General features: G+C 43.3%; 1 protein-coding gene across 8 annotated transcripts in view; it reads right to left on the bottom strand.

Annotated features, from left to right (window-relative positions):
• cep170aa (centrosomal protein 170Aa) overlaps positions 1-25,929 on the bottom strand; it is a 189,922-nt gene that overhangs the window by 48,096 nt on the left and 115,897 nt on the right. For 4 of the 8 annotated variants that reach the window (XM_085979910.1, XM_085979927.1, XM_085979937.1 and 1 more), the window contains 3 exons: positions 9,646-9,754; positions 5,623-7,545; positions 4,945-5,185 (listed from right to left, as the gene is read on the bottom strand). In XM_085979910.1, the coding sequence (XP_085836036.1) occupies positions 4,945-5,185; positions 5,623-7,545; positions 9,646-9,754 (2,273 nt within the window). Of the gene's footprint in view, positions 1-4,926; positions 5,186-5,622; positions 7,546-9,645; positions 9,755-25,929 lie in introns of all 8 variants that reach the window. The other 4 variants (XM_085979899.1, XM_085979915.1, XM_085979921.1 and 1 more) reach the window with 2 other exon arrangements.

Here is a 25,929-nt window from a genome sequence, read left to right as displayed (position 1 = left end):
TTCCGGCCCTGCCCAGGTGCAAACAGTCCGTTTTGTACTGGTCCCACCTCCCCCAGAACTGGTTCCAATGTCCCAGAAATTTGAATCCCTCCCCCTTGCACCATTCCACTAGCCACGTATTCATCTGAAATATCTTTCTATTTCTACTCTGACTATCACGTGGCACTGGTAGCAATCCTGAGATTACTACCTTTGGAGGTCCTATTTTTTAATTTACCTCCTAACTCCCTATATTCAGCTTTTAGGACCTCATCCCGGTTTTTACCTATATCGTTGGTACCTATATGCACCACAACAACTGGCTGTTCACGCTCCCCTTCCAAAATGTTCTGCAGCCGCTCTGAGACATCCTTTTCAATGTTTAAATGATTCAAAATAAAAATAAATTAATATTTATTTTCTCCCTTACCTGGTAAAAGGCGGCCCTACACCTGCTTTTACCAGGCATAAGGGTTTCATGGGCATTCGCTGGGCAGAGGTTGGGCACAACCCTGCACCAGCGAATGTCCATTTCCTGCACATGCAGATGACCCGTCAAGCTGAAACTTGACAAAATCGCAAGTTCTGGGTTTTCGCCCCTGTGGAAACCTGGAACTTGCGGGGCACTAAAATCTAGGCCAATAATCCAAAGGGAGAGAGTTCAATCCCACCGTGGCATTTTGAGAATTTGAATGAAGTTTAAAAAATCTGGAAATAAAAACTAGTACCAGTAAAAAAGTGACCATGAAGCTGTTGGATTGTTGTAAAAACCCAATTGAGTCACTAATGCCCTGAAGGAAAGGAAACCTGCCGCCCTTACCCGGTCTGGCCTATATGTGACTTCAGTCCCACACCAATGTGGTTGACTCTTAACTGCCCTCTGAAGTGGCTTAGCAAACCACTCAGTTGTATCCAAACTGCTGTCATCGGTTCAAGAAGACCCACCACCACCACCAATCAGGGAAACTAGCGATGGGCAATAAAATGCCAGCCTTGACAACGACACCCACATCCTCAGAATGAATAATAAAACAAAATTCAAAAAATTGGGCATGCTCTGTTTGAATTTTTTTTAAATATTGGAGGGATTCAGTGGGATACAACATGGTACTTTGCCAGAGGATAAATTCATACCAAACTGATGGGATAAAAGTCTTAACTCAGTTTCTAGTGGGTGTTGGTTCACGACAGAAAACCATGTCACAAATTGGCTGTCTCAGTTCAGATAGGCTACAAGGGTGCCTTGTGAAAATGGAAAGATTCAAACAGATATGGGAAGGGCTTTAATGTTCTGAAGTTAAGGTTAAAGCATGTTGAAGGACAAAAATAAATCTGTAAGGCATACTACTCTAATACAGGCTCAATTTTTCTTCCTTGCTTTAATGACAGTCACTAACATCCCTAGAGAAAGAGCCATTACTGGAATTTTTAAAGCACAAATCTCAACTGAAAATGTTGCATTATGATGTCTATATAATCTGGAAAATACTGTGAGTGATGTTAAAATAAATGGGTTAATGTTACGGTTTAAATAGTGGAGAGAATAATTTGATAGGAACACATTAAGCATTCGCGTAATAGCATCTTCTGAATTAACCAAGACACAATCATAACAGTCTAACATTTTAGAAGTAAACTTTGGCAATCAAGGGGATAAAAATTCTTAGTGTAGGTAGAATAATTTTTTATTAACAAAGTACTGTAGCCATATGGGAAATATCATTTTCCTGCCATTGTTTTTTTTCTTTTAATTTACAAAAGTTACATTAGGATCTTAACGGCACCGAAGGAGGCCATTCGGCCCATCGAGTCCGTGCCGGCTCTCTGCAGAGCAATCCAGTCAGTCCCATTCCCCCGCTCTATCCCCATAGCCCTGCAAGTTTATTTCCCCTCAAGTGCCTATCCAGTCTCCCCTTGAAAACATTGAGTGTCTCCGCTTCCACCACTTCTGTCGGCAGGGAGTTCCAGGTCCTCACCACTCGCTGCGTAAAATTTTTTTCTCACATCCCCCCTGTATCTCTTGCCCAAATCCTTAAATCAGTGTCCCTTAGTCCTTGTACCATCAGCTAGTGGCAACAGCCATTCCCCCTCTAGCCTATCCAAACCCATCATAATCTTGTACACACCTCTATTAAATCACCCCTCAACCTACTTTGCTCTAATGAAAACAAATCCAGCTTCTCCAACCTGTCCTTGTAGCCAAGATCCCCCATCCCCGGAACCATTCTGGTAAATCTCCTCTGCACCCACTCAAGGGCCTTCACATCCTTTCGAAAGTGTGGTGACCAGAACTGGACGCAATACTCCAGTTGTGGCCTAACCAGCGCTTTATAAAGGTTCAGCATAACTTCTCTACTTTCATACTCAATATCTCTATTTATGAAGCCCAAGATCCCATATGCTTTGCTAACCACTCTCGCAATATGTCCTGCCACCTTCAGCTACCTATGTTCATTAACTCCCAGGTCCCTCTGTCCCTGCACACTCTCTAAAACTGTGCCATTAAGTGTATATTGCCTCTCCCTCTTCCTTCTACCAAAATGCATCACCTCACACTTCTCTGTATTAAATTCCATCTGCCACTGGTTTGCCCATTCTGTTAGCCTTTCTATATCCTGCTGCAGTCGATTGGTGTCATCCTCACTGTTTGCCACACCCTCAAGTTTGGTGTCATCAGCAAATTTAGAAATTCTACTCTCTATTCCAATATCCAGGTCATTTAAGCAGTGGCCCCAGCACTGACCCTTGGGGAACACCACTGTCTACCATCCTCCAGTCTGAAAAACAGCCATTTACCACAACTCGCTGTTTTCTATCCTTAAGCCAATTCCTTATCCAAGCCTCCACTGACCCATCTATTCCATGAGCCTCAATTTTGTTAACCAACCTTCTATGTGGTACTTTGTCAAACGCCTTCCTAAAATCCATACTAGTTGGTGGCCTATAGAATACACCTCGTAGTGCAATGGCGCCTCTATTATTTCTTAACCAGTAGTGTAATGGCACAACTATTATTTCTTAATTCTAACCAAATAGATTCTGTCCTTGACTCCTCCAGGACATCCTCTCTCCAGCACTGCAACATTCTCCTTAACCAATACTGTCACCCCACATCCTTTCTTTCCTTCCCTCTCTTTCCTGAACAACTTATATCCAGGAATATTTAAATCCCAATCCTGCCCTCTTTTGAGCCAGGTCTCCGTTATCAGCACGACATCATATTCCCATGTGGCTATTTGCGCCTGCAGCTCACCAACCTTATTTACCACGGTTCATACCGTTACACACATGCACTGTAAACCTATCTTAGACCTTCTTGTATTCTCTCTTAGTCGGACTCCACCTAATACTGCACTATTTCTTACTCCAGTGCTATCTGTCTCTCTCAATCATTTGTGCACGTTCTTTCTCCTTTCTAATGCTACATCCTGGTGCCCATCCCCCTGCCAAATTAGTTGAAACCCTCCCCAACAGCACTAGCAAACCGCCACCCCCTCCCCCCGTGAGGACATTGGTTCCGGCTCTGTTGAGGTGCAACCCATCTGGCCTGTACAGGTCCCACCTCCCGCAGAACCGGTCCCAATGTCCCAGTAATCTAAAGCCCTCCCTCCTGCACCATCTCTCCAGCCACGCATTCATCTGCTCTATCCTCCTATTTCTATACTTACTAGCTCGTGGAACTGGGAGTAATCCAGAGATTACTACCTTTGAGGTCCTGCTTTTTAATCTTTTTCCTAGCTCCCTAAAATCTGCCTGCAGGACCTCATCCCTCTTTCTACCTATGTCGTTGGTACCAATATGGACTGCGACCTCTAGCTGTTCACCCTCTCCCCTCAGAATGTTCTGTAGCCACTCCAGGGAGGCTACATACCATCCTGGAATCATATCTGCAGCCGCAGAAACGCCTGTCTGTTCCCCTAACTATTGAATCCCCTACCGCTATTGCCTTCTCGATCGTCGTCCTCCCCCCATGTACAACTGAGCCATCTTCTATGAAACAGACTTCAAATTTACACAATATATAACCTTAGTCTTGAAAGTAGGTTTTGCATCTCTCAGTATTATGTTGCAAAATTTACAATATACAGGAAACTCTTTTTAACGGCACCTAAATAACCGGAAATCTCTCTTAACTGGCAAAATTCAGGAGTAGGTTGAGTTAAGTTTTACTTCATATTAGTGGCCGTGTAACCGGACTTCCTGGATCTGTGGCCGTGTAACCGGGGTTCCTGCACCTGTTGTCATGCAACAGGGACGCCTGGATCTGTGGCCGTGTATGGGGCTCTCGTACCTTAGTAAGTATACCTTTCTGTAATCCGGACTTTTTGATCAACCGGCACCACGCCGGTCCCGGATAAAAAAAAAAAGTTTCCTGTAGATTGTTTTAGCCTCCAGTTGGCTCAATGGGTAACTGGTGTGGTTCTAAGCCAACATACAGTAAAAAAACTCAAAATGTAATCAATGATCTGTGGTCAGTTATCTGATCTCAATCCGGATAGTGGTGGAGATGCTATAACTGGCCTCCGGGGGGAAAAAAGTAGCACTGGCCACGGTTTTCTCTCAGTGATTGCTATTCAGTATCCCTGTTGGAAACGTATGCCTGTAAATGTCAGATAACGACATGGTCAGCTCAGCTGTGACAGCCCCCATGATCAATTAGCTCAGTTACAATAACTGTTCACGTCAACATGTATAAAATGGCTAAGTAGCTAAGGTATCAATGGGACATCATCATACATAGAATCATCTAACTTGGAGTTGCTGGAAAATCAGAGAAAAATTGAAAAGAAAATTTAAAAAAGAATTTGGAATCAAGAGCTAATTAATAATGGCTGATTGATGGTTCAAAAAATAAAAATGGAAAAAAATAGCAGTGCAAATTAGAACATTCCAATTTATAATTACATCCCAAAGATCAGTAACAAAATTAGAACACAGAACACCTACTTTGATATTGAAAGATACCTGGCAATTTCCTCACTGTGAGCGGTCCAGTCTCTGATGTAGTCATCCTGTTCCTTCATCTTGTTTTTCAGGAGCATGTTGGTTGATGTTACATTACTGTTCTGTAGTTTAGTGCTCCTCAGTGCTGTACTGGTTCGTAAGCGGGTATGCTTAGGTGAACTACGATTCGACCCAAATTCATCTTCAGAAGTCGAAGCGTAATCTGTAGGGAAGCGCCTCCACCTTGGACCTTGCAAAACAACTAAATGTATAAGCAACAAGGACAATTTTGGTACATGAGTGTATAAAAGGAAATGAATATTCAAAGACAATGCAGTTGCAAATATCTCTCTTCCCAGTTTAATCACGGAACCGCAAGATTCCAAAATATCCCCCAAAAATGAACCACAAATTATTTAGATACCATAGCATACAACATAAAATGCAAATGATGCAAGGATATTTCTCATTTAATGTGACAATGAAGAGAAAATACACAATTAGATGATATAAAAAACCTTCACCTTTTTTAAAAAAAAACTTCTGTTTAAAGGAGATATGAATCTCATTTTTGTAAGAAGTAGCAAAGACACTGATAGAGATAGTTAACTTACTTTAATACAATACTATGTACAGATTGTTCCTTCCTTCATTTGACAAATTACCAAATATTCTTACAAGAATTGTCGGGGAGTTTACCTGATGGAGAACTGTGCCCTGGTGTTGATGTTTTGCTTTTAGAAGAATCAGGCATTCTTGAAATGCTATTAGCACGAAGTCTGGGAGAAACTTTGCTATCCATTGTCGATGTGCCACGCAAGTTAATCCGAATGGAGGAGTCTCCACCTCGACCAACATTACTCCTAGTTATTGTTGCTTCAGAGTCACTGCGAGCCGACATGGAACCCGCCCTGTTGCGACGTGGTTGAGCAAGGAGGTCTAATCTAGAGGGTGTTTTTCTGCCCGAGGGCGGCTTTGATGCAGTTGAACTGGTTGTAGATACTTCAGACACTACTGAAACTTTATCCACATCCGCCAGTTCATTATCTGATACGTCGCCAAGGCGTGCCCTACGTAAAATGGATGCTCTGGTTGGCCGAGGCTTGGGTAAGGTGGTTGATTTGCTAGCTGAGCAAATAGGAGTAGTTTTTGTCTTGGATAAATTATTTGCCTCCAGTTTGGAATGCAACAGTTCATCTGTGGATGTAAATGATGTCCGCCCTTGTGATCGGCTGGAATAGGTCTCTTGATCGGAAGAAAATAAATCAGAGATAGTGGACTGAGGTAAGCTTGATGTTTGGTCATCATCTGTCAAGTCGAAAGAGGCCTGTCTTGCTCGTCCAGTAGTTTGTATAGGTCTGCGAGGTTCTGATCTAATATTAGGGTCAGAAGCACGACCTTTGGTTTTTCTGTCTGCAAGTTTGTCTCTAGCATTGGTTGCAATAGTCCTAGACTGATCCTTAGGAGATTTTGTGAAGCTCTTTTCCTTGTGAAGATTACTCAGAGTTCTTCGCTTTTGAAGAGACTTCTTTTCTGCATCTCCACTAACTAAGCTAATAGTACTAGCAGTGTCAACATCTGATTCAGGGGAAATGGAATCATCCCTGTGGTAGCTTGGGGTTTCAGCTCCACCATCTAGCTTGTTTTCATCCTTTAGCTTTGCCTCAAGAAAAGCCATCACTGCCTCTGTATCCTTCAACAAAATAGTAGTGTCAATGGTGGAGTCTGTTCCAATAGAATTACTTCTCTCTCTGCTCCGTGTAGTTATAGATGCATCACCAGGTGACCCAGACTGCCTATTAATGCGAGGTATGAGCTCTAAAGGTACATTGCTACTTGGTTTTTCTATGGTGAAACTTCCCTGTCTGACCAAAGGCCTGGGAGAATCCTTTTTTTCTGTGTCCCCACCTTTGGAAGTGTGTCTTCCGACAGGCTGTTCAGACTTCTTCAGTTTCTCTTCAGTTTGAACCTCTGCTTTGTCCAAACTGCTTGTGGCAGTGGCTTGCCTGGATTCCCACACATCTTTAGCTTTCTGTGAGGCCACTTGTCTTGGCGACACTTCTCTGCTTTTGTCAGTCTGGTTAGCAGTGCTAACTAGGGGCTTACTGGCAGTCGTTGCTTTAGAAGAGCTCCGCTGGTACAAACTCTCTTTATAGCCCTGCTGATGAGTTTTAGGTGAAGATTGCCTTGCTGCTGATATTCCCTTGAGAGTCTCAGCTTTCACTTTAGTAGACTGAGTGTAGTTGCTGGACTGAAACACTGCACCTTCCTTGCTGTTCATAGTTTCGCTGCGAATATCTCCGGCACTGTCAGCTTTGATAGTGGAGCCATCTGCTGACCAACTTGTCTTAGAAATGCTGCTAGTGTTCTCCTTTTGTTTGTCTTTCTGGTGAGGTGGAGTTGTAGTTTCTTTCTCAGGAAGCTCAGTGTCTTGTTTTTCATCTATTGCGCGTCTTGGTTTTGCTAGGTTTAAAGTGAGGGGACCTTTTAATCTTAGGCCCTCGGCTGTTTTATCCTCTGTTGGAAGCTGTGGAAGTGTTCTTCTCTTTCTCTCACCCACACCAGCTGATGCAGTTTCTGATGTGGTTGATGCGCTTTTTGCTGATTCACTGATGTCTGCATCTAACAAAAGAAAAACTCATTTTACACTGCAATGAACTTTGAAACGACAGCTAGTCTCAGAAAGAGTACCTTCAATCTACCTTCCCTTTCCACCTCACGGAGCACTGCAATTTATTGTCTCCCCTCTCAGTGGGATGATGTCAGCAAGTGCTTTTGCTGGAAATCTACAAATTAGCATCTGGACTAGTTTCATTTCTTGAATGCATAAGTCTGTGGTTCTTTTGAAATACACATTTAAAAATATTGGAGAATGGTACATTGAAATGAAATCACATTATATATACTTCAACTTCAGGCAACATTCTCTGAAACAGCTTGGCTCCCTGGAGCAGCCCAAACGCTGCTTGGTTTTTTGCAATCCTTCTGCATGAATAAACACGATCCCAATGTCATCTGGTTGCATTACTTTAAAATGTTGACACATCTACACTAATGGTTTCCTGTTGTGTTGCGCTGACACCCATAATGCGCATATAACAGTTTTTATTGTGGAAACAGTTTAATCTTTAAAGTACCATTTCGGCCAAAGTGTTTCAAAATCCATGATGGGATTATTTTCATGCATCTTGAACTTGAAGCAGGAACAACTGGTTGAACAACTAGTGGTGCAACAGAGACTGTTGGAGGTAAATGAAATGCAACAGCTGAAATGTTGGAGTCATCACAAACATGGTTAGTTTCTGTAGCAAGTGGAGCCGAGGTGCAGCAAGTCATCATTTACTGTTTGGAGGGGAGAGTGTCATCATTTACTGTTTGGAGGGGAGAGTGTCATCATTTACTGTTTGGAGGGGAGAGTGTCATCATTTACTGTTTGGAGGGGAGAGTGTCATCATTTACTGTTTGGAGGGGAGAGTGTCATCATTTACTGTTTGGAGGGGAGAGTGTCATCATTTACTGTTTGGAGGGGAGAGTGTCATCATTTACTGTTTGGAGGGGAGAGTGTCATCAATTACTGCTTTTGGAGGGGGGAGGGGCGCAGGGGGAAAAAATAATTTGAGTTACTGTTAGGGACTAACTGGTCCACGTTATAAAACAACATTTCAGCTCGTAACTATGAGCAGCAATCCCATAGGAAATCTAATTATTTTCAATGCAGATGCAGTGGTTAAGGCGATCACTTTTCTATGGCCATTCATATAAAAGCTTTATTTGATATTCTGCTCCTCAGTATAGTCACAAGTAAAATGCAAGGTTCTACAGGAAACTTTGGTTTATCCGGAGGTTATATGTCCGGAATACTCGATCTAACGGCAAAAATCAGGAGCTGTTTTCTATAAGTTTTTTTTAGTTCTCGTTGCTTTTTTTCCCCCCCAGTCAGGCACTGCAAGGTCTGTAGCTATAGCAACAGCTTCAGCTAGAGACGCTTGCAGCTGCAGCCGACTGTTTAGAAGCTGTTGCTAAGCAACAGTGTTTGTTGTCAGATACGGAGATGAAAACCTCTATGCTTCAACATTAACTTTGTATGTCCGGCAGTTTTGATAGATCGGCAACAGCTCGGTCCCGTCGGTGCCGGATATCTCAAACTATCCTGTATAAAACAATTGCTATTCTGAAAAGTATAGTTAGATCATTAAAAGTTAGTAGTGTTTAAAAATGCTTTGTAAACTATATGAACACAGATTCTATAGTCACAGTACTTTATTCTCTTCCTCTTCTTCTATTTCACCCATTTTTAAATTAGTATTTTCCTTACTGTTTAGATTGTGGGTCATGCACTTTTCCCTAGAGAACAGGGAAGGCACCTGTTATATGTTTGTACCAGTGTTGCTCTTCAGCTAGCTACTAGGAGATGCACACATATATTAAACAGGAGCAATATAAGTTATTCGTCCAGAGTTTCTCTCCCCATCGGTTTGGGGGCAGGAAGGTAGTAAGCACCTAGCCTCTGTTCAACATATAGCTTGACAGTACTGTTGAGATTGGGAACTACCATAATGGGAATTCGTTGGACAAACCTATCACTTTGACACTATGTTACACCAACAACGTACAGCAGAACTGCAGCCTGTAACTTTTATTCCATTATTAAGCTCATTATATCCAACTTCTAGATCATTAATAAATGGACAGATAGTGAAAGAATGTCAGGTGAGTAGTTACCTTGGTCATGAGCAACAAAAGTTGTTGGTGTCAGGTCATTGGCAGCTAAATTTGCCCACTGGGACATCCACCTGGGAGTGCTGGATGTAAAGGAGCCTTCAGGAGCAGTCTGTGAAAAATAAATGAATCAATAAAGTTAACTTTTCTAAGAGCATTTTAAATTGCACAACATCCGCAAAAATCCATTTCTTGAAAATTTCTAATCCAGGAATAAATTCATTCAACATTACATTACAATTGAAAGCTCATTTCACATATTCATAACACTTCAATACTCAGAATATGCCTTTCTGAAATTATGGTTCTTCAAAACTTCAGTTGATAATGGCACAAGGCTATTTTCTTTCGAGTAGAAAAGCTTCACTGAAGAAGCCATAAAACACACCCTTCACTTAAAGTCTCTAAAGGAAAAAAATGAATTGGTTGTTCAGAACTCAGTATCTACTCAAACATCACAGTCCTTAAATTAGGTTACTAAATTTGTTCCCCCGCCCCCCCTCTTCTCGTCCCCTAACTGTATGGACTCCTTTTGCAGGATATGGTTCCACAGGTAACATCCTGATAACCACCAGGTTCTCGTTATTTAAGCCTGAACCTCAACAATGAATACTAGCGGGCTTTTGTATTTTGCTATCGTATTAATGTTTGGTTCACTGCCACCTCTCTTCCAGGAATGCCCACCTTGAAGAAGTTCTGCTTTTCTCTTCGACGGGTTTTCCATTTGTCTCTTCAACCTTGTTCATCTTCATTGCTTTCAGGTTTCCCTTCTCATGCCAAGACTCGGTTTCAGTCACATCTCTTTCCTCAGTAACAGTCTCCGGTTCCAACTTATCCCACGTGGATTCCAACTAAACTTCCACCCTTTGTGTTTCAGATCCACCCAGGATTACAAATATCTCCAAGATATTCATCGTTCCTCGAACTACTGCTCTCGCCGCATCTTGAGATCCACGCTCAATGCTATGCGGCGCCACATGAACACTCTCGACCTCTCGCTTCAGCAGCACCGACGCACTCTATCTCAAAGCTGTCCGGGTCCACAGCTCCATTTCATCCTTCGACTCATCTAACGCTTTAACAAAAAACTTTATTTCTTCCTTTCTGATGTCAAGGATCGCAAGCTTCATCAACTCTTGAACACCAACGCCCCTCCGGAACCTTCTTCCCCTTCACTTTCCTCTGACCCCTCTTCTCCCAATCTCACCCCCTGCCACGTTTTCACTATCCCTTCTGACCTTCCCCTCTCTGACCCCAAACGATCAGTCCTCAGCAAAGGCCTGAACTTCATCCCCTTACACCCCCACCTAATGAATTTCGAGCTCGGCACGATGCTGAGCTCTTTTTCCGCCGCCTTTGCCTCCGTGCCCACTTCTTTGGCCAGGAGTCTTCCCTCCGCACGGCTGACCCTTTCTCCCGCTTTCAGAATTCTCGTTCTACCTGGACCCCTCCCCCTGGCCTCTTACCCTCTCTAGATCTTTTCATTGCAAACTGCCGCTGTGACATCAGCCGTCCCCATTTCTCTGCTCCCCTCACTCACCCCAATCTACCTCCCTCTGAACTTGCAGCACTCCATTCTCTCAGATCCAACCCCGACATTGTCATTAAACCTGCTGACAAGGGTGGTGCTGTTGTTGTTTGGCGAACCGACCTCTACCTAGCGGAAGCTGAACGCCAACTCTCCGACACCACCTCCTACCTCCACCTGGACCATGACCCCTCTACCGAACATCAAGCCACCGTTTCCAAGACTGTCACTGACCGCATCTCCTCTGGAGATCTTCCCCCTACGGCCGCCAACCGCATAGTTCCCCAACCCCACACAGCCTGCTTCTACCTCCTTCCCAAGATCCACAAACAGGACTGCCCTGGTAGACCCATCGTTTCAGCCTGTTCTTGCCCCACGGAACTTATCTCTTCCTATCTTGACTCTATTTTTTCCTCCCCTTGTCCAGTCTCTTCCCACCTACATTCGCGACTCTTCCGACGCCCTCTGCCACTTTAACAGTTTCCCGGCCCCAACCGCCTCCTTTTCACTATGAACATACAATCCCTCTACACCTCCATCTCCCACCAGGATGGCTTGAGGGCGCTCCGCTTCTTCCTTGAACAGAGGCCCAAACAGTCTCCATCCACCACCACCCTCCTCCGCCTGGCTGAACTTGTTCTCACATTGAACAACTTCTCCTTTGACTCCACTCATTTCCTCCAAATCAAAAGGTGTTGCTATGGGTACCTGCATGGGTCCTAGCTATGCCTGCCTTTTCGTGGGATACGTGGAACACTCTTTCTCCAGTCCTACTCGGGTCCCCTCCCTCACCTCTTTTTCCGGTACACTGATGACTGTATCGGTGCCGTCTCCTGCTCTCGCCCTGAACTAGAAAATTTCATTCACTTTGCTTCCAATTTCCACCCTTCCCTCACCTTCACATGGTCCATCTCCCTTCCCTTCCTCGGCTTCTCCGTCTCCATCTCTGGGGATAGGTTATTGACTAACATTCACTACAAGCCCACCGACTCCCACAGCTACCTGGACTATACTTCCTCCCACCCCACCTCCTGTAAGGACTCTACCATTTTCCCAGTTTCTCCATCTCCGCCGCATCAGCTCCGACGATGCCACCTTCCATACCAGTGCTTCTGACATGTCTTCCTTTTTCCTCAACTGAGGATTCCCCTCTACTGTGGTTGACACGGCCCTCGACTGTATCCGTTCTATCTCCCGCACTTCTGCCCTCACCCCTGCCCCTCCCGAAACCACGATAGGGTTCCCCTTGTCCTCACCTTTCACCCCACCAGCCTCCACATTCAACGGATCATCCTCCACCATTTCCACCACCTCCAGCGTGATCCCACCACCAAACGCATCTTCCCCTCACCTCCCCTTTCAACATTCCGTAGGGACCGCTCCCTCCGCGACACCCTGGTCCACTCCTCTACCACCCCTTCCCCTGGCACCTTCCCGTGCAAGCGCAGGAGATGCAACACATGCCCTTATACCGCCCCCCCCTTCCCACTGTCCAGGGCCCCAAACACCCCTTCCAGGTGAAACAGCGATTTACTTGTACTTCTTGCAACTTAGTATACTGTATTCGCTGCTCACGATGCGGTCTCCTCTACATTGGGGAGACCAAACGTAGATTGGGTGACCGCTTTGCGGAACAACTCCGTTCAGTCCGTAAGGGGGACCCCCGAGTTCACGGTGGCCTGTCACTTTAATTCTCCGCTCCATTCCCACTCAGACCTCACCGTCCTCGGCCTCTTGCACTGTTCCACGGAAGCTCAGCGTAAGCTCGAGGAACAGCACCTCATTTTTCGATTAGGCACTCTACAGCCCTCTGGACTCAACATAGAGTTCAACAGTTTCAGATCATAACCTCAGCCCCTATCACATATATATATTTTCTTTTGTTTTTTTTATCCACAATTTTTGTTTGGCCCCCCCTTTTTTATTAATTAATTATTTTTTTTAATTTAATTTTTTTTTCTTCCTCCCACATGGCAGCTGTCCTTCATTCTGCCAGCGCAATTCACACCCCATCTAGAGCCATCCTTTGTTCCTTAACCTGTCCTATTACCATCTCCTCTCGCCTTGAATATCTCTTATTGTCTCTCAATGTCTCTTAATCTCTGCTTTCTATCCTATCACTGACCTGCCCTTTTGTTCTTTCATCCCCTCCCCCTTTTCCCAGCCCCTAAACCTGCTTTCCATTTCCTGCTTTTTTCCAGTTCTGACGAAAGGTCATCGACCTGAAACGTTAACTCTGTTTCTCTCTCCACAGATGCTGCCCTGGCCTGCTGAGTTTTTCCAGCGTTTTCTGTTGTTATTTCAGATTTCCAGCATCCGCAGTATTTTGCTATAATACTAGCAGGCTATTTGACCACAGAGAGGGTAGGTTGGACAAGGAAAATAAAAGCACATCCTAGCTCACCTTTTCCTCATCTAGCATCTGCGCATGAAGAATTAAAGCAGGCTTCACTGGACAGCAATGGGAAACTTGGAAAATTTATAACAGTCGCCAAAAGAGTAGGTATCAAGGGATTACCATTTAATTCTTGAAGTACCATACACTGGGTGTGATCAATTTACCACATCAAAAAATGGCCTGTTCATAATGACAATTTTTAAACTTGTCTTGATTAGCAGAACAATTGGCCCTTGGATACAGTTTTCAGCCAATGGCCAATTTCTTTTCCATCTGGGAGTCAAAGGAAGTTAGGTAAACGACATATTTAAAACTTATGCTGAACCCACAAGACTGACCAATAACAAAGTAATTCATAGTCAAATGAAAACTCCTATGAGAACCACTAATCCAAAGACCAGAACACATTTCAACAAGGAGATATCACATTTACAGGAATTTGGCCCGATTCAGCTATAAAGTAAACAGGGTTTGTCCTGACTGGCTTACTTTCCATAGTCTCTAGACCAAATCAAAGTGCAGAGACAACTCTACTCAATGTCAAAGGATTGGGATGCAACTATTCTGATGAGGACAGTGCTTCACACAGATTCAAACCAAAATGGCTGCTTATTCTCAACTACCCAAATTTATAGAAGAGCAAAACAACCTGTCTATTTTTGTAAAACTATCACAAGTCTTTGCATCTATACTGCCAGCTGACATTTGTTTTCAGACTTCATTACGCAAATGTGTCATTTGTCTGGTTATAAAACGAAATAGCAATTAGACCACAGTCGTGTTGAAATGAATTAAGAATTCCTAATGGAGCCTGAAAATTAAATGCCCATTTGTGATGGTGATAGCTGTTCTTTAATGGGAACTGACTAAGTTTGCCTTTGTAATGGTCCCCTCCAATAGTCAAAAGCACAATTCTTCACCCAAACTAACTGCAGATACACTGGAACATGATGCCATACCAAAATCTTTTGTTTTCCTTATTGCATGCTATCATGTTTTTGTTTGGCTTTTTAGTGACCTGGAGTGACCTAACAATCCAAGTTGACGCCAATAGTGTTTATAAAACAGACATAAGTGGAAACTGTGCACCAGTTTTCAAATTATATTTAGCACATTAATTCAGGTACCTATTGGAACTATAATTATGCATTATTGTAATAAATTAATGAAAAATAGTTAAAGCAATTGTGAGCCATTCTTACAAAATTTTGAAGACTAATTGGACAGATAAGTACATAATTTATTTTGAGCCCGCTTGGATCATTTACTAGTGACATTGATGCTCCTCAGGGCAGCATCCTTGGCCTAACCATCTTCAGCTACTACATCAATGACCTTCCCTAGGTCATAAGGTCAGCGTCACCATAAGTGCTAGGTAATGACCATCTCCAAGAAGCAAAGGTCCAACCATCTCCCCCAACCTTCAACAGCATTACCATTGCCACATTCCACACCAAGGACATCTTCAGGAGAATAGGATAGATGGCAGATGGGGGAAGTTGGCAGGAAAAACATATCAAAATGAAAATTCGTTTGTCTACATTTTTTTTTAATGAATTAGTAATCCAATTTATTACTCGCAGTTTCCTTCCTATCCACTGGGACAAGTTAACTTGTCAAACCTTCACTCGATTTTCAAGCATTAGTCCTAAAATAAATGCATGTATTATTGATCAGTAAAAAGTAGAATATGGTCACTAAAATCTGAAGCCTGTATGGAGTTGGCAGTAAAGTACATCCAAAATCCCTCTAGAGGCTGCCCCTTTTTTAACAAATCACTCATCCTTCCATATCTGCCACATAAATGTATCTAATGCATTTTAATCAATTCCCTTGACATATAACAGAATACTTCAAGTATCTATTAAGAGATTATATACCATTCCATTATCAGAAAAAAAACCTGAAGAATCAAACTAGTCTACTTAAGTCAGAATTGTATACTTTTAAGTCTTCACGTTCATTTAAATTACATGTAAAAGTTAGTTCAGCAAAGTAAATGCAGGAGACATTGCTTTAGGTGCAAGGTATCCTTTAGCAAAAACTTTTCTAATAAACAATTAGGAATACAAATATTGACCTTCTCATGGTGGTAAGCTGGTACAAGGACTTGGTAATTACTTCTGCTCTAAGATGATGTTTTCATTCAGTGATAAGCATGGGAAATAATTCCACTTCGCTCCAGAGAACAGTATTTACTGTGTGCCGTTAGCAGGAATTCCAATATTCATGCTTTATGAAAAAAAAAGTGTACTCCTCACAAAAGGTCACAACCATATTAGCTGTAGGCAAATGAATATCCAATTTATTACAAACATATCTTCTAACTGAATGATGACACATGATGAACCAGATTCCTATCAAGCAACAACCACATTTAAATTCCTGCAGCACCATCTTCTCTGTAGTGATCCAAAAAGATCACAAATCCAGTAGCAACCGCAAGAAATGGGGAATACTTCACAAAATTGTAGACATTTGGGCTTTATTTACTTTAATTATATTGATCAGTCAAACTGTGCACAATAGGGTATAATATCCATCTCGCCATCATGAATCCATCAGATTTTGTTACAGATGCAAAATAATTCTTATATTTAAAAAAGAGAACACGAAAGCTATACAGTTCAACGAGGAACCTGAAACTCAGTTTATTGCCTACCAATTGACCCGAGGAATTTACAAGCATCTACAATTACTGTATCTGAATTCTGACAGAGAGTATGAGTGAAGCTTCAAAGGAACAGACCAGGTTAACAGCTAAAAAGGTCGCAATCACCCTCCAGCGACCAGGCAACCATTGAGCATTGCCACAGGAGATACGCAAAATTCTTCTATCCACCACACGTTACACCAATCACATCACAGCTACTACGCAAATACTTAGCTTATTGGCTCAAATTTCTAATTCATAAGCAGCAAATCAAAAGTGAAGAGGTCGGGAACACAAGGATCAAATATGTGGAAAACGGTAGAAAAGCTACAAATAAGGAACTAATAGCACCATACGAAAACAAATGAAACATGAGCAGTCAGCAATGTCTACAATGTTAGAAGAACCTGATCAAGTTTGTTTGGGCTGAAAATTGGCAGGCAATATTTGTGCCATACAAGTTCCAGGTAACAACCATCTTGAACAAGAGAAAGTTCAAACATCTCCCCGTGACCTTCAACAGCACCTCCATCACCAAATCCCCATCATCAAAATCTGGAGGATCACAGGAGACCAAAAGCTTAAGCCATATCAACACCATGACTATGAAAGCAGAGCAGAGGCCGGGTACTTTGCAACTGGTGGCTTATTTCCTGACCCCTCAAAGGCTCGTCATCATTTATCAGGCTCAAGTCATGAATGTGATGGAATACTCCCCACTCACCTGGATGGATACATCAGCAACAACACTCAAGAAGCTCCACACTATTCAGGACAGAGTTAACTTGATTGATGCCCCTGGACTTGAAATCCATCACCTTCACCACACGTGCACTGTGACTATAGTATGCACGATCTACAGGATGTACTGCAACAATTCACCAAATTTTACTTTGACAGCACCTCGTTGTCTGTCTTACAACCTCTACCAGACAAAAGCAGCAACAGCATGGGAGATCACCTGCAACTCACATTATTCTGACTTGGGTATATATCGTCGTTTCTTCATCATCGCGGAGTCAAAATCCTGGAATTCCCTATATAACACCATTGAAGACTTAGTCCCCTTATAATAGGGTGGCCATATTTTCTAAACTGAATCCAGCAAAGTAGCCAGGACGGAAAAATGTAGGCTGTGCTGCGTAGCGAGGCAAAACTGTTTAGCAGCCTATATTTTAACAGTTGCACATATACACTTCAAATGTGCATATAATTACCGTGGATGTGACATCACACTATTGAAGTGCATTCAGACACCGGTCACCCCCACCCGTAAGTAAGGTCACACCTGACCCCCCTCCCCCACCCCGTGAATGAGGTCACACCTGATCCTGACCACCCCCCCCACAGTGAATGAGGTCACACCTGATCCTGACCACCCCCCACCCCCCCCACAGTGACTGAGGTCACACCTGATCCTGAACCCCCCCCCCCCCCCCCGAGTGACTGAGGTCACACCTGACCCTACAATGTCCAGGATTAGCCCACATCCCCCAAGTGACAGTGACCGGGCCCTTGCCCGTGGTCTCTCCCTCACCTGCTCCAGTTGCCATGCTCCCAGGCACTTCCGGCGCTGACAATCCAGCAGCACGAGCCTGGCTGGAAAGTCAAACAACAACCGGCACATGTGCAGAAAGACGGCCCAGTCGCGTACGTGCAGTGAGTCACTCTGGCCATTGTACAATTTGTTGTTTTAATTTAGCCTTAGAGCTGCAAACAGAGCTCAGGGGGGTACACTCACTGCCCAAGGGTACACTTCAGGGACGAGTTTTGTGAACTGGGGACTCCAGGGACACTGTTTGCTCAGGGACACAGTACCTCATCCAGGGACTGTTCCTGGAAAACGGAGACGTATGCTCACCCTACCTTATGACCAAGACTGTTCCACCACCCGTGGCATCTTTACTACTAGTAACCTTGAAACCTTAAACACGATGTTAAAGGCACTATTCCAGAGTGAGCACACTTATTTAGTGATCATGAACGGCTGGTGCTCATCAGGTGAAAGATCAATTGAAGAATTTGAGATACTTTAAAGTGCAAAACAGAGAACTGTGAAAACAAACACATGACATACATCCTCTGCATGAATTACTTAACAATTCAAATTGAAAATGTATTTCACTTCCATTTCATAAACCTATAGGAGTGAACCATGTAGATCAATTAGAAACACTGAAAAAGATATTTATTTCAGTTAGCTTATTTTGAAGTCCAATCTTCAGCATATGCATTACAGCATGGTTTCTTTTGTTGCTACAAGCAATATATGGCAGTGAAAAAAGTTTAAATATTTCAAGCAAAACTTGAAAAGCATACACTTAAGTTCTTAGTCAAATAAAAATGTATTTCAAATCAGCAAAATAAGTGGACCTTGACCTTGTACACAGTGATTCATGCTAATCCTGCAAGATTTGTCAAGAAATGTGTGTTAATTCAAATCGCCCTTATTTCCTAAAGCTTACAGTGCCCTCTGTTGGGAAAGTACCATACTATATGCACAAAATTAAAAATCACAGCAGAGAAAACATCTAATTTGGTAACAAAGGCAGCTTTTGTATTGATTTTCCAGTGGCATGGTGAGAATGTACTTAGATTAAGAACAAATGCTATTAAAGCATATCGAATAGCTCATACATCAGCTGCTAAAGAACCCATGCCGAAAACAGTGTACAATTATATTAATGTAAGCTAACTCTTCTCCTCTCCAAGTATAAATAATGTTATATGTTAGAGAGTTATAGTTCTTCTATTCTTAGATTGTCAAAGTATTACTAGGGAATTAATATGGCAATCCAAGTCACATTAGGTTTAAACAATGTATAAAAGGATCTGTTCACCTGTCACTTTAACTCTCCGCTCCACTCCACCTCTGTTCTCGGCCTCTTACACTGTTCCAACGAAGCTCGAGGAACAGCACCTCAGCGTTCTATTAGGCACTTTACAGCCTTCTGGACTCGACATCGAGTTCAACAATTTCAGACCAGAACCTTGGCCCCTATTTTTTCAGATGGCAGCTGTTGATGATTCTGCCATTCCCGTTTACACCTCTTCTAGACCCATCTTTTGTTTCTTTACTTGTCCCATTACCATCTCCTTTTGCTTTGTACAATCATCCCTTTTGTCGTTTAAACACTCCTGCCTTCCACCTGATCACAGACCTTCCCTTTTGTTCTTTCCTCCCCTCCCCCCTTTCCCTGCACTTGCTTAAAATCTGTTACATCTGTTATATTATATCTTATAAAAGGATCTTGCAGAATGACACTTAAAACGTAATTAATCTAACTTGAATTACATCACAATCAAATTTTTGTTGATTTGAAATACATTTTTGACTAAGAACTTAATAAATGTGACTTTAAAGGAATAATGCAAGTGTTCCCATTAAAAGCCATCAAAATTACAGAATGATGATCGTTCACTGCAGCAGTCGGCTTCAAACCTGAAGTATTGACCATAACTGACTTCTCATTACATAGAATATACAGCACAGAAACAGGCTATTCAACCCACCTTGTCCATCCTGGCGTTTATGCTCCACTCGAGCCTCCTCCCATCTTTCCTCATCTATCAACGTAACCCTCTATTCCCTTCTTCCTCATGGGCTTATCCAGCCTCCCCTTAAATGCATCTATACTATTCGCTTCAACCACTCCCTGTGGTAGCGAGTTCCACATTCTCATCACTCTTTGGGTAAAGAGGTTTCTTCTGAATTCCCTATTGGATTTCTTGGTGACTATCTTATATTGATGGCTTCTGGTTATGCTCTTCTCCACAAGTGGAAGCACTCTCTCTGTGTCTACTCTATCAAAGCTGTACATAATTTTAAAGACCTCTAGCCTTCTCGTTTCAAGAGAAATGAGACCCAGCCTGTTTCTCCTTTCCCGATAGGTATACCTACGTTGTAAGTTATTTTTTGTCCTAAGCTCCTTTATTCCTCGGACCCAAGAATACATGCATCTGATCATTACATTTACAAACTCAGGCCTGACTGCTGGAGAGATTTTCTGGTACTGTCAACCAAAACTACACAAGACAGACATAAATGTACAAAACAATGCGACTATTCAGCTTCTGCACAGATTTCAGGGAATGACAGTATCTAGTTCAACAATTAGATTAGTCTTAAAATACAATACAAGCCATAACTACAATGATCTGTTTGTACCCAATTTTAATCCAATGCAGACTGTTCACATCCTAGTTTTGTAGTAGGAGCACCAACAAAAGCAGACTTATTTCCATGTCCCTAGTGGTGTCACCTTGAACTGAGGGGTGAAGGACCTTTCCACCTCAATGGAACTCCTAACTCAAGTTAGAGACAAGTTTAATGATTAGCTGAACCATTTTTCAAGATAAAAAATGTTCAAGATTTTTCACTGATTCAGATGAGCTCCTTTTTGTAATACATGGAGGGGGCGAGAGAATTGGGGGATGTGGAGCATGCAGTTTGTGCTGATAGAAATGGGGGAGAACGAAATATTAAAAGTATCCAGATATGCTTTAATCCTTTTGGCTTTATTTTTCATTTATGACATTACAGTTTAATAATTCCATGTTTTGCTTTTGAAACTTTGAGTGCACAGATGAAAGTCAACAGTAGGTAGCTTATTAACTGCACCAGCAGGCACCTGCACAACCTGCGCTTAATGAAGAACTGCACCACAGCATTGCTTTGTATTAAAAATGGAAAATGTTGAAAACAGTCAAGAAGGTCAGGTGGCATTTGTGCAGAGGAAGCTGGGGTTAACATTTCAGGTTGCTGATCTTTTATCAGAACCCATTACTTTGCATGCCTATGAATGTGAAGTAAAATAGATTGAGCAGATTAAAAATAACATTGTTGAATATGATTCAGTAAATATCCAACAACGAATAGATGCAAACTGTTGGATGCTGTAAAAAAAAACTGAATAAGCTGTAGTGTGCCAAAAATATAATTACAGTGGAATGTGTAATAGAGGAGACCCTCTTGGCAGATAATCAAAAATCACCAAACTTTAGTTTTACCCCCATCAATATCCTAGGTACAAGAATGAAGACAAGTACAATATAAATATTATGTAATTTAGAAATGACAAATTATAAACAAAAGAAATATTAGCAGGCTGTGCAATGAGCTGACATTTCGCACAAAGCTGCGCAACCTCTGGCAAATGGTCATGTAGGCAAGTAATAGAAGTGCGGATAATGAGATTATTGTGTCTATATGGAATGCTGCCTGCAATTGGAAAAATAAATTAACCATCACGAGCAGCAAAAAAAATGACTGGGCAAGAGCTGCTATTTAATCCAATTTTAAAAAATTCGTTCATGGGATGTGGGCGTCGCTGGCAAAACCAGCATTTATTGCCCAACCCCAAAAGCCCTCGAGAAGGTGCTGGTGAGCTGCCTTCTTGACCCGTTACAGTTGTGTGGTGAAGGTACTCCCAAAAGTTAAGGATGGAGTTCCAAGATTTTGACTCAGCAAAGCTGAAGGAACGGAGATATATTTCCAAGTCAGGATGGTGTGTGACTTGGAGGGGAACTTGGAGGTGGTGTGTTCCCAAGCACCTGCTGCCCTTGTCCTTCTAGGTGGTAGAGGTAGCGGGTTTGGAAGGTGCTGTCGAAAAAGCCTTGGCGAGTTGCTGCTGTGCATCTTGCAGATGGTACACACTGCAGCCACGGTGCGCCGGTGGTGGAGGGACTGAATGTTTAAGGTGGTGGATGGGGTGCCAATCAAGCAGGCTGCTTTGTCCTGGATGGTGTCGAGCTTCTTGAGTGTTGTTGGAGCTGCACTCATCCAGGCAAGTGAAGAGTATTCCATCACACTCCTGACTTGTGCCTTGTAGATGGTGGGAAAGGTTTTGGGGAGTCAGAAGGTGAGACACTCGTCGCAGAATACCCAGCCTCTGACCTGCCACAGTATTTATGTGGCCGGTCCAGTTAAGTTTCTGGTTAATAGTGACCCCCGCCTCCAGGATGTTAACAGTGGGGGTTTCGGCAATGGTAATGTCGTTGAATGTCAAGGGGCCGTGGTTAGACTCCCTCTTGTTGGAGATGGTCACTACCTGCCACTTGTGTGGCGAGAATGTTATTTGCCACTTATCAACCTAAGCCTGAATGTCGTCCAGGTCTTGCTGTATACGGGCATGGACTGCTTCATTATCTGATGAGTTGCGAATGGAACTGAACACTGTGCAATCATCAACAAACATCCCCACTTCTGACCCTATGATGGAGGGAAGGCCATTGATGAAGCAGCTGAAGATAGCTGGACCTAGGACACTGCCCTGAGGCACTCCTGCAGCTATGGCCTGGGGCTGGGATGATTGGCTTCGAACAACCACAACGCTTCCCTTATGCTAGGTATGACTCCAGCCAGTTAAGAGTTTTCCCCCTGATCCCCACGGACTTCAATTTTACTCGGGCTCCTTGATGCCACACTCAGTCAAATGCTGTCTTGATGTCAAAGGTAGTCACTCTACCCTCACCTCTGGAATTCAGCTCTTGTCCATGATTGGACCAAGGCTGTAATGAGGTCTAGAGCAGAGTGCTCCTTACAGAACCCAACTGAGCAGGTTATTGGTGAGTAAGTGCCGCTTGATAGCACTGCAGATGACACCTTCCATTACTTTGCTGATGACTGAGAGTAGATTGATGGGATGGTAATCAGCCGGATTGGATTTGTCCTGCTTTTTGTGGACAGGACATACCTGGGCAATTTTCCACATCGTGGGATAAATGTCAGTGTTGTAGCTATACTGTAACAGCTTGGCTAGAGGCACTGCTAGTTCTGGAGCACAAGTCTTCAGCATGACAGCCCTGATGCTGTCGGGGCCCATAGCCTCAGCTGTTTCTTGATATCACATGGCGTGAATCGAATTGGCTGAAGACTGGCTTGTGTGATGGTGGGGATCTCAGGAGGAGGCTGAGATGGATCACCCACTCGGCACTTCTGGCAGAAGATGGTTGCGAATGCTTCATCCTTGGCTTTTGCACCTATGTGCTGGGCTCCACCATCATTGAGGATGGGGAGTATCTTCCTCCCGTTAGTTGTTTAATTTCCACCACCATTCACGACTGGATGTGGCAGTACTGCAGAGCTTTGATCTAATCCGTTGGTTGTGGGATCACTTAGCTCTGTCAATAGCATGTTGTTTCTACTGTTTAGCATGTATGTAAACAGTAGAAACAGCATGCTATTGACATGCTATTCTCAAGGGAAATTAGGGATTGGCAATAAATGCTGGCCTTGCCAGCGACGCCCACATTCCATAAACAAATATTAAAAAAAGTCCTGTATTGTAGCTTCGCCAGGTTGGCACTTCATTTTTAGGTACGCTTGGTGCTGCTCCTGGCATGCTCTTCTACACTCCTCATTGAACTGCAGGCCTGAGTTGCTCCATACATGAAAACAGAATTTCATAACATTTTTATAATTGGGTTGCAGACTGCATTATGCACACTAATGTCATAAATGGATAAAGAAAATCCTTCAAAGCCTCTGGAAGTTGCAAGCTTTAAAAAAAAAAACTTGTTGGGAAATGTTCCTTACTAAGCCATTTCTATTGATTCTATTTGATCAATTCAACATGACAAAGTTAGAATGTTCTTTGATGGTCAAAGCCAAAGAAATATGAATGTGTCTCAAGTCAACCTAGGGTATCTCAACATTCCTCAGCCTTTGCTAAACATCATTTTAACTTCCTGTTATAAATAGTGCAAATTTGAAAGCATGTCATGAACAAGAGGTCAGTGAGTTATAGCTCTAACTTTATATGAAAGACTAGCTGGGGGGGCCCGGCGTTGCCAGGGCAATTTTGGGCCGCGCGGTTTATGGCCGGGCGCTGCCGCTCCCCCGCTGCGTCACTGTTTCCCTCCCCGAACCTCTCTCTCTCCGTCCCCCTCTCTCTCCCTGCCCCTGTATGTCCCCTCTCTCTCTCTCCCTCTCTGATCTCCCTCCCTCCCCCTCTTTTGGCACCCGGGGAAGGGCTTTGAAAATTGAGCCCGGCCACGGTGGCCGTGCGGGGCCTAGCGGTTCAGGCCCGGCTGGGCTCTCGGGCCGAGATGGACCCCAGCTGATTACCCGGTGCGCCCGGCCGCCGCGCTGCGGGTAGCGCAGTTTATGGACGGCCGCTGATGCTCCCCTGCCCGCTCTGTGTCTCGGGCCAAGTGGTTGTGAGGGCCGGCCCGAGTGACTCCAACTCGCCTCCCGCTCCCGGAGCCGCAATGTGGGGGTTTGTTTGGTTGGTGCTGTCGCTGTGGGGATGAAAAAAATGGCGGCGAAGTGTCGGGAGGCTGCAGGATTAGGCCTGCCCACAGATGGCGGATTGGTCAACCATCAGGTCACTGAACTGTAGGATTGGTCAACCATCACGTCACTCAACGCTAATGAGCGGTAGGATTGGTCAACCGCTAATGAGCGGATTTTTGAACGTTTTTTGTAGTGTCCGAACAATTTTTGTCTGACCAAAAAGTAAATATGCCTATTAGACTCCCCTAATGATAAGCTTTCTTTTGATATAACATGTGTAGGTACGCTCTATAACTTTTGAGTGTATAGCGGACAGACAGACAAACCAACTCATTTATATATATATATATATGATATGATCTCAAAACTGAGAGTTGTAGAACTACAGGAAACTCTATTATCCGGCACCAACGGGACTGACGTGGTGCCGGTTTATCAAAAAGTCCGGATTACAGAGGTATAGTTAAAAGGTACGAGAGCTCCGTACACAGCAACAAATCCAGGCTTCCCTGTTGCCTGTGCAGGAACTCCGGCCACAGACCAAGCATCCCTGTTGCTTAGCAACAAGTGCACGAACCCCAGTTGCACAGCTACAGATCCAGGAACAGCCACTAATATGAAGTAAAACTTACCTGAACCTACTCCTGAATTTTGCCGGTTAACAGAGATTTCTGGTTATTTAGGTGCCGGTTAAGAGAGTTTCCTGTACTAGAAAAAGCCAGCAGCTAACAGAAGTCACAGTAAAACTTACAGTAGTGCCAAAATAAAGAAACTATGAAATGTACCAGGTAGTTAAAAAAAGTAAATTGTTAAAGTTGCCCCATGGCTCAGTTGATTAAGCAAGTAGCTCCAGGTTCAAACCCTGCTCTGTGCCAATCTTAGACTGGATGGTGTAAGGACACCAGATTGACCAGAACCTGCAGCACCAGGCCTCAGTATTACGGTTCATGTCTCTCATCACCAAAGACACCTGCTTCTGTTTGTGGATAGGATTGGGCTTGACTGTGATGCTTCCTAAACTTGGATAGTCTGCTGACACTCAATGATAAAGAACAGACACAAGCTCCTAGAGGAACTTGGAAAGAAATCAACAGGTTCAGGGAAAGAGGAGTTGGGGGAAAAGTGGCAGAATTAAAGAAGGGGTAGGGACAAAAATAGAATGCACAAGACCACTGTTAATTGTCCAATGTGAAATGTACTGGTCTAATTTGTAACCCTTGGAGTTCTAATTGAGTAAATAAGGAGAAACTGTTCTACTGGCGAGGGGTTCGGTAACCAGAGGACACAAATTTAAGACTTTTGCAAAAGAACCAGAGGGGAGATCAGAAGAAATTTTTTTACGCAGCGAGTTATGATGATCTGGAATGTACTGCCTGAAAGGGTGATGGCAGCAGATTCAATAGTAACTTTCAAAATGGAATTGGATATATATTTAAGAGAAAAAAATGCACGGCTATGGAGAAAGAGCATGG

This window comes from Somniosus microcephalus, chromosome 3, assembly GCF_052327205.1.
Source record: "Somniosus microcephalus isolate GS21.2 chromosome 3, FLI_Smic_1.0, whole genome shotgun sequence".
Classification (NCBI taxonomy): Eukaryota; Metazoa; Chordata; class Chondrichthyes; order Squaliformes; family Somniosidae; genus Somniosus; species Somniosus microcephalus.
The sequence above is the reverse complement of the archived record's forward strand: the minus strand, read 5'-3'. Positions and strand labels throughout refer to the sequence as shown.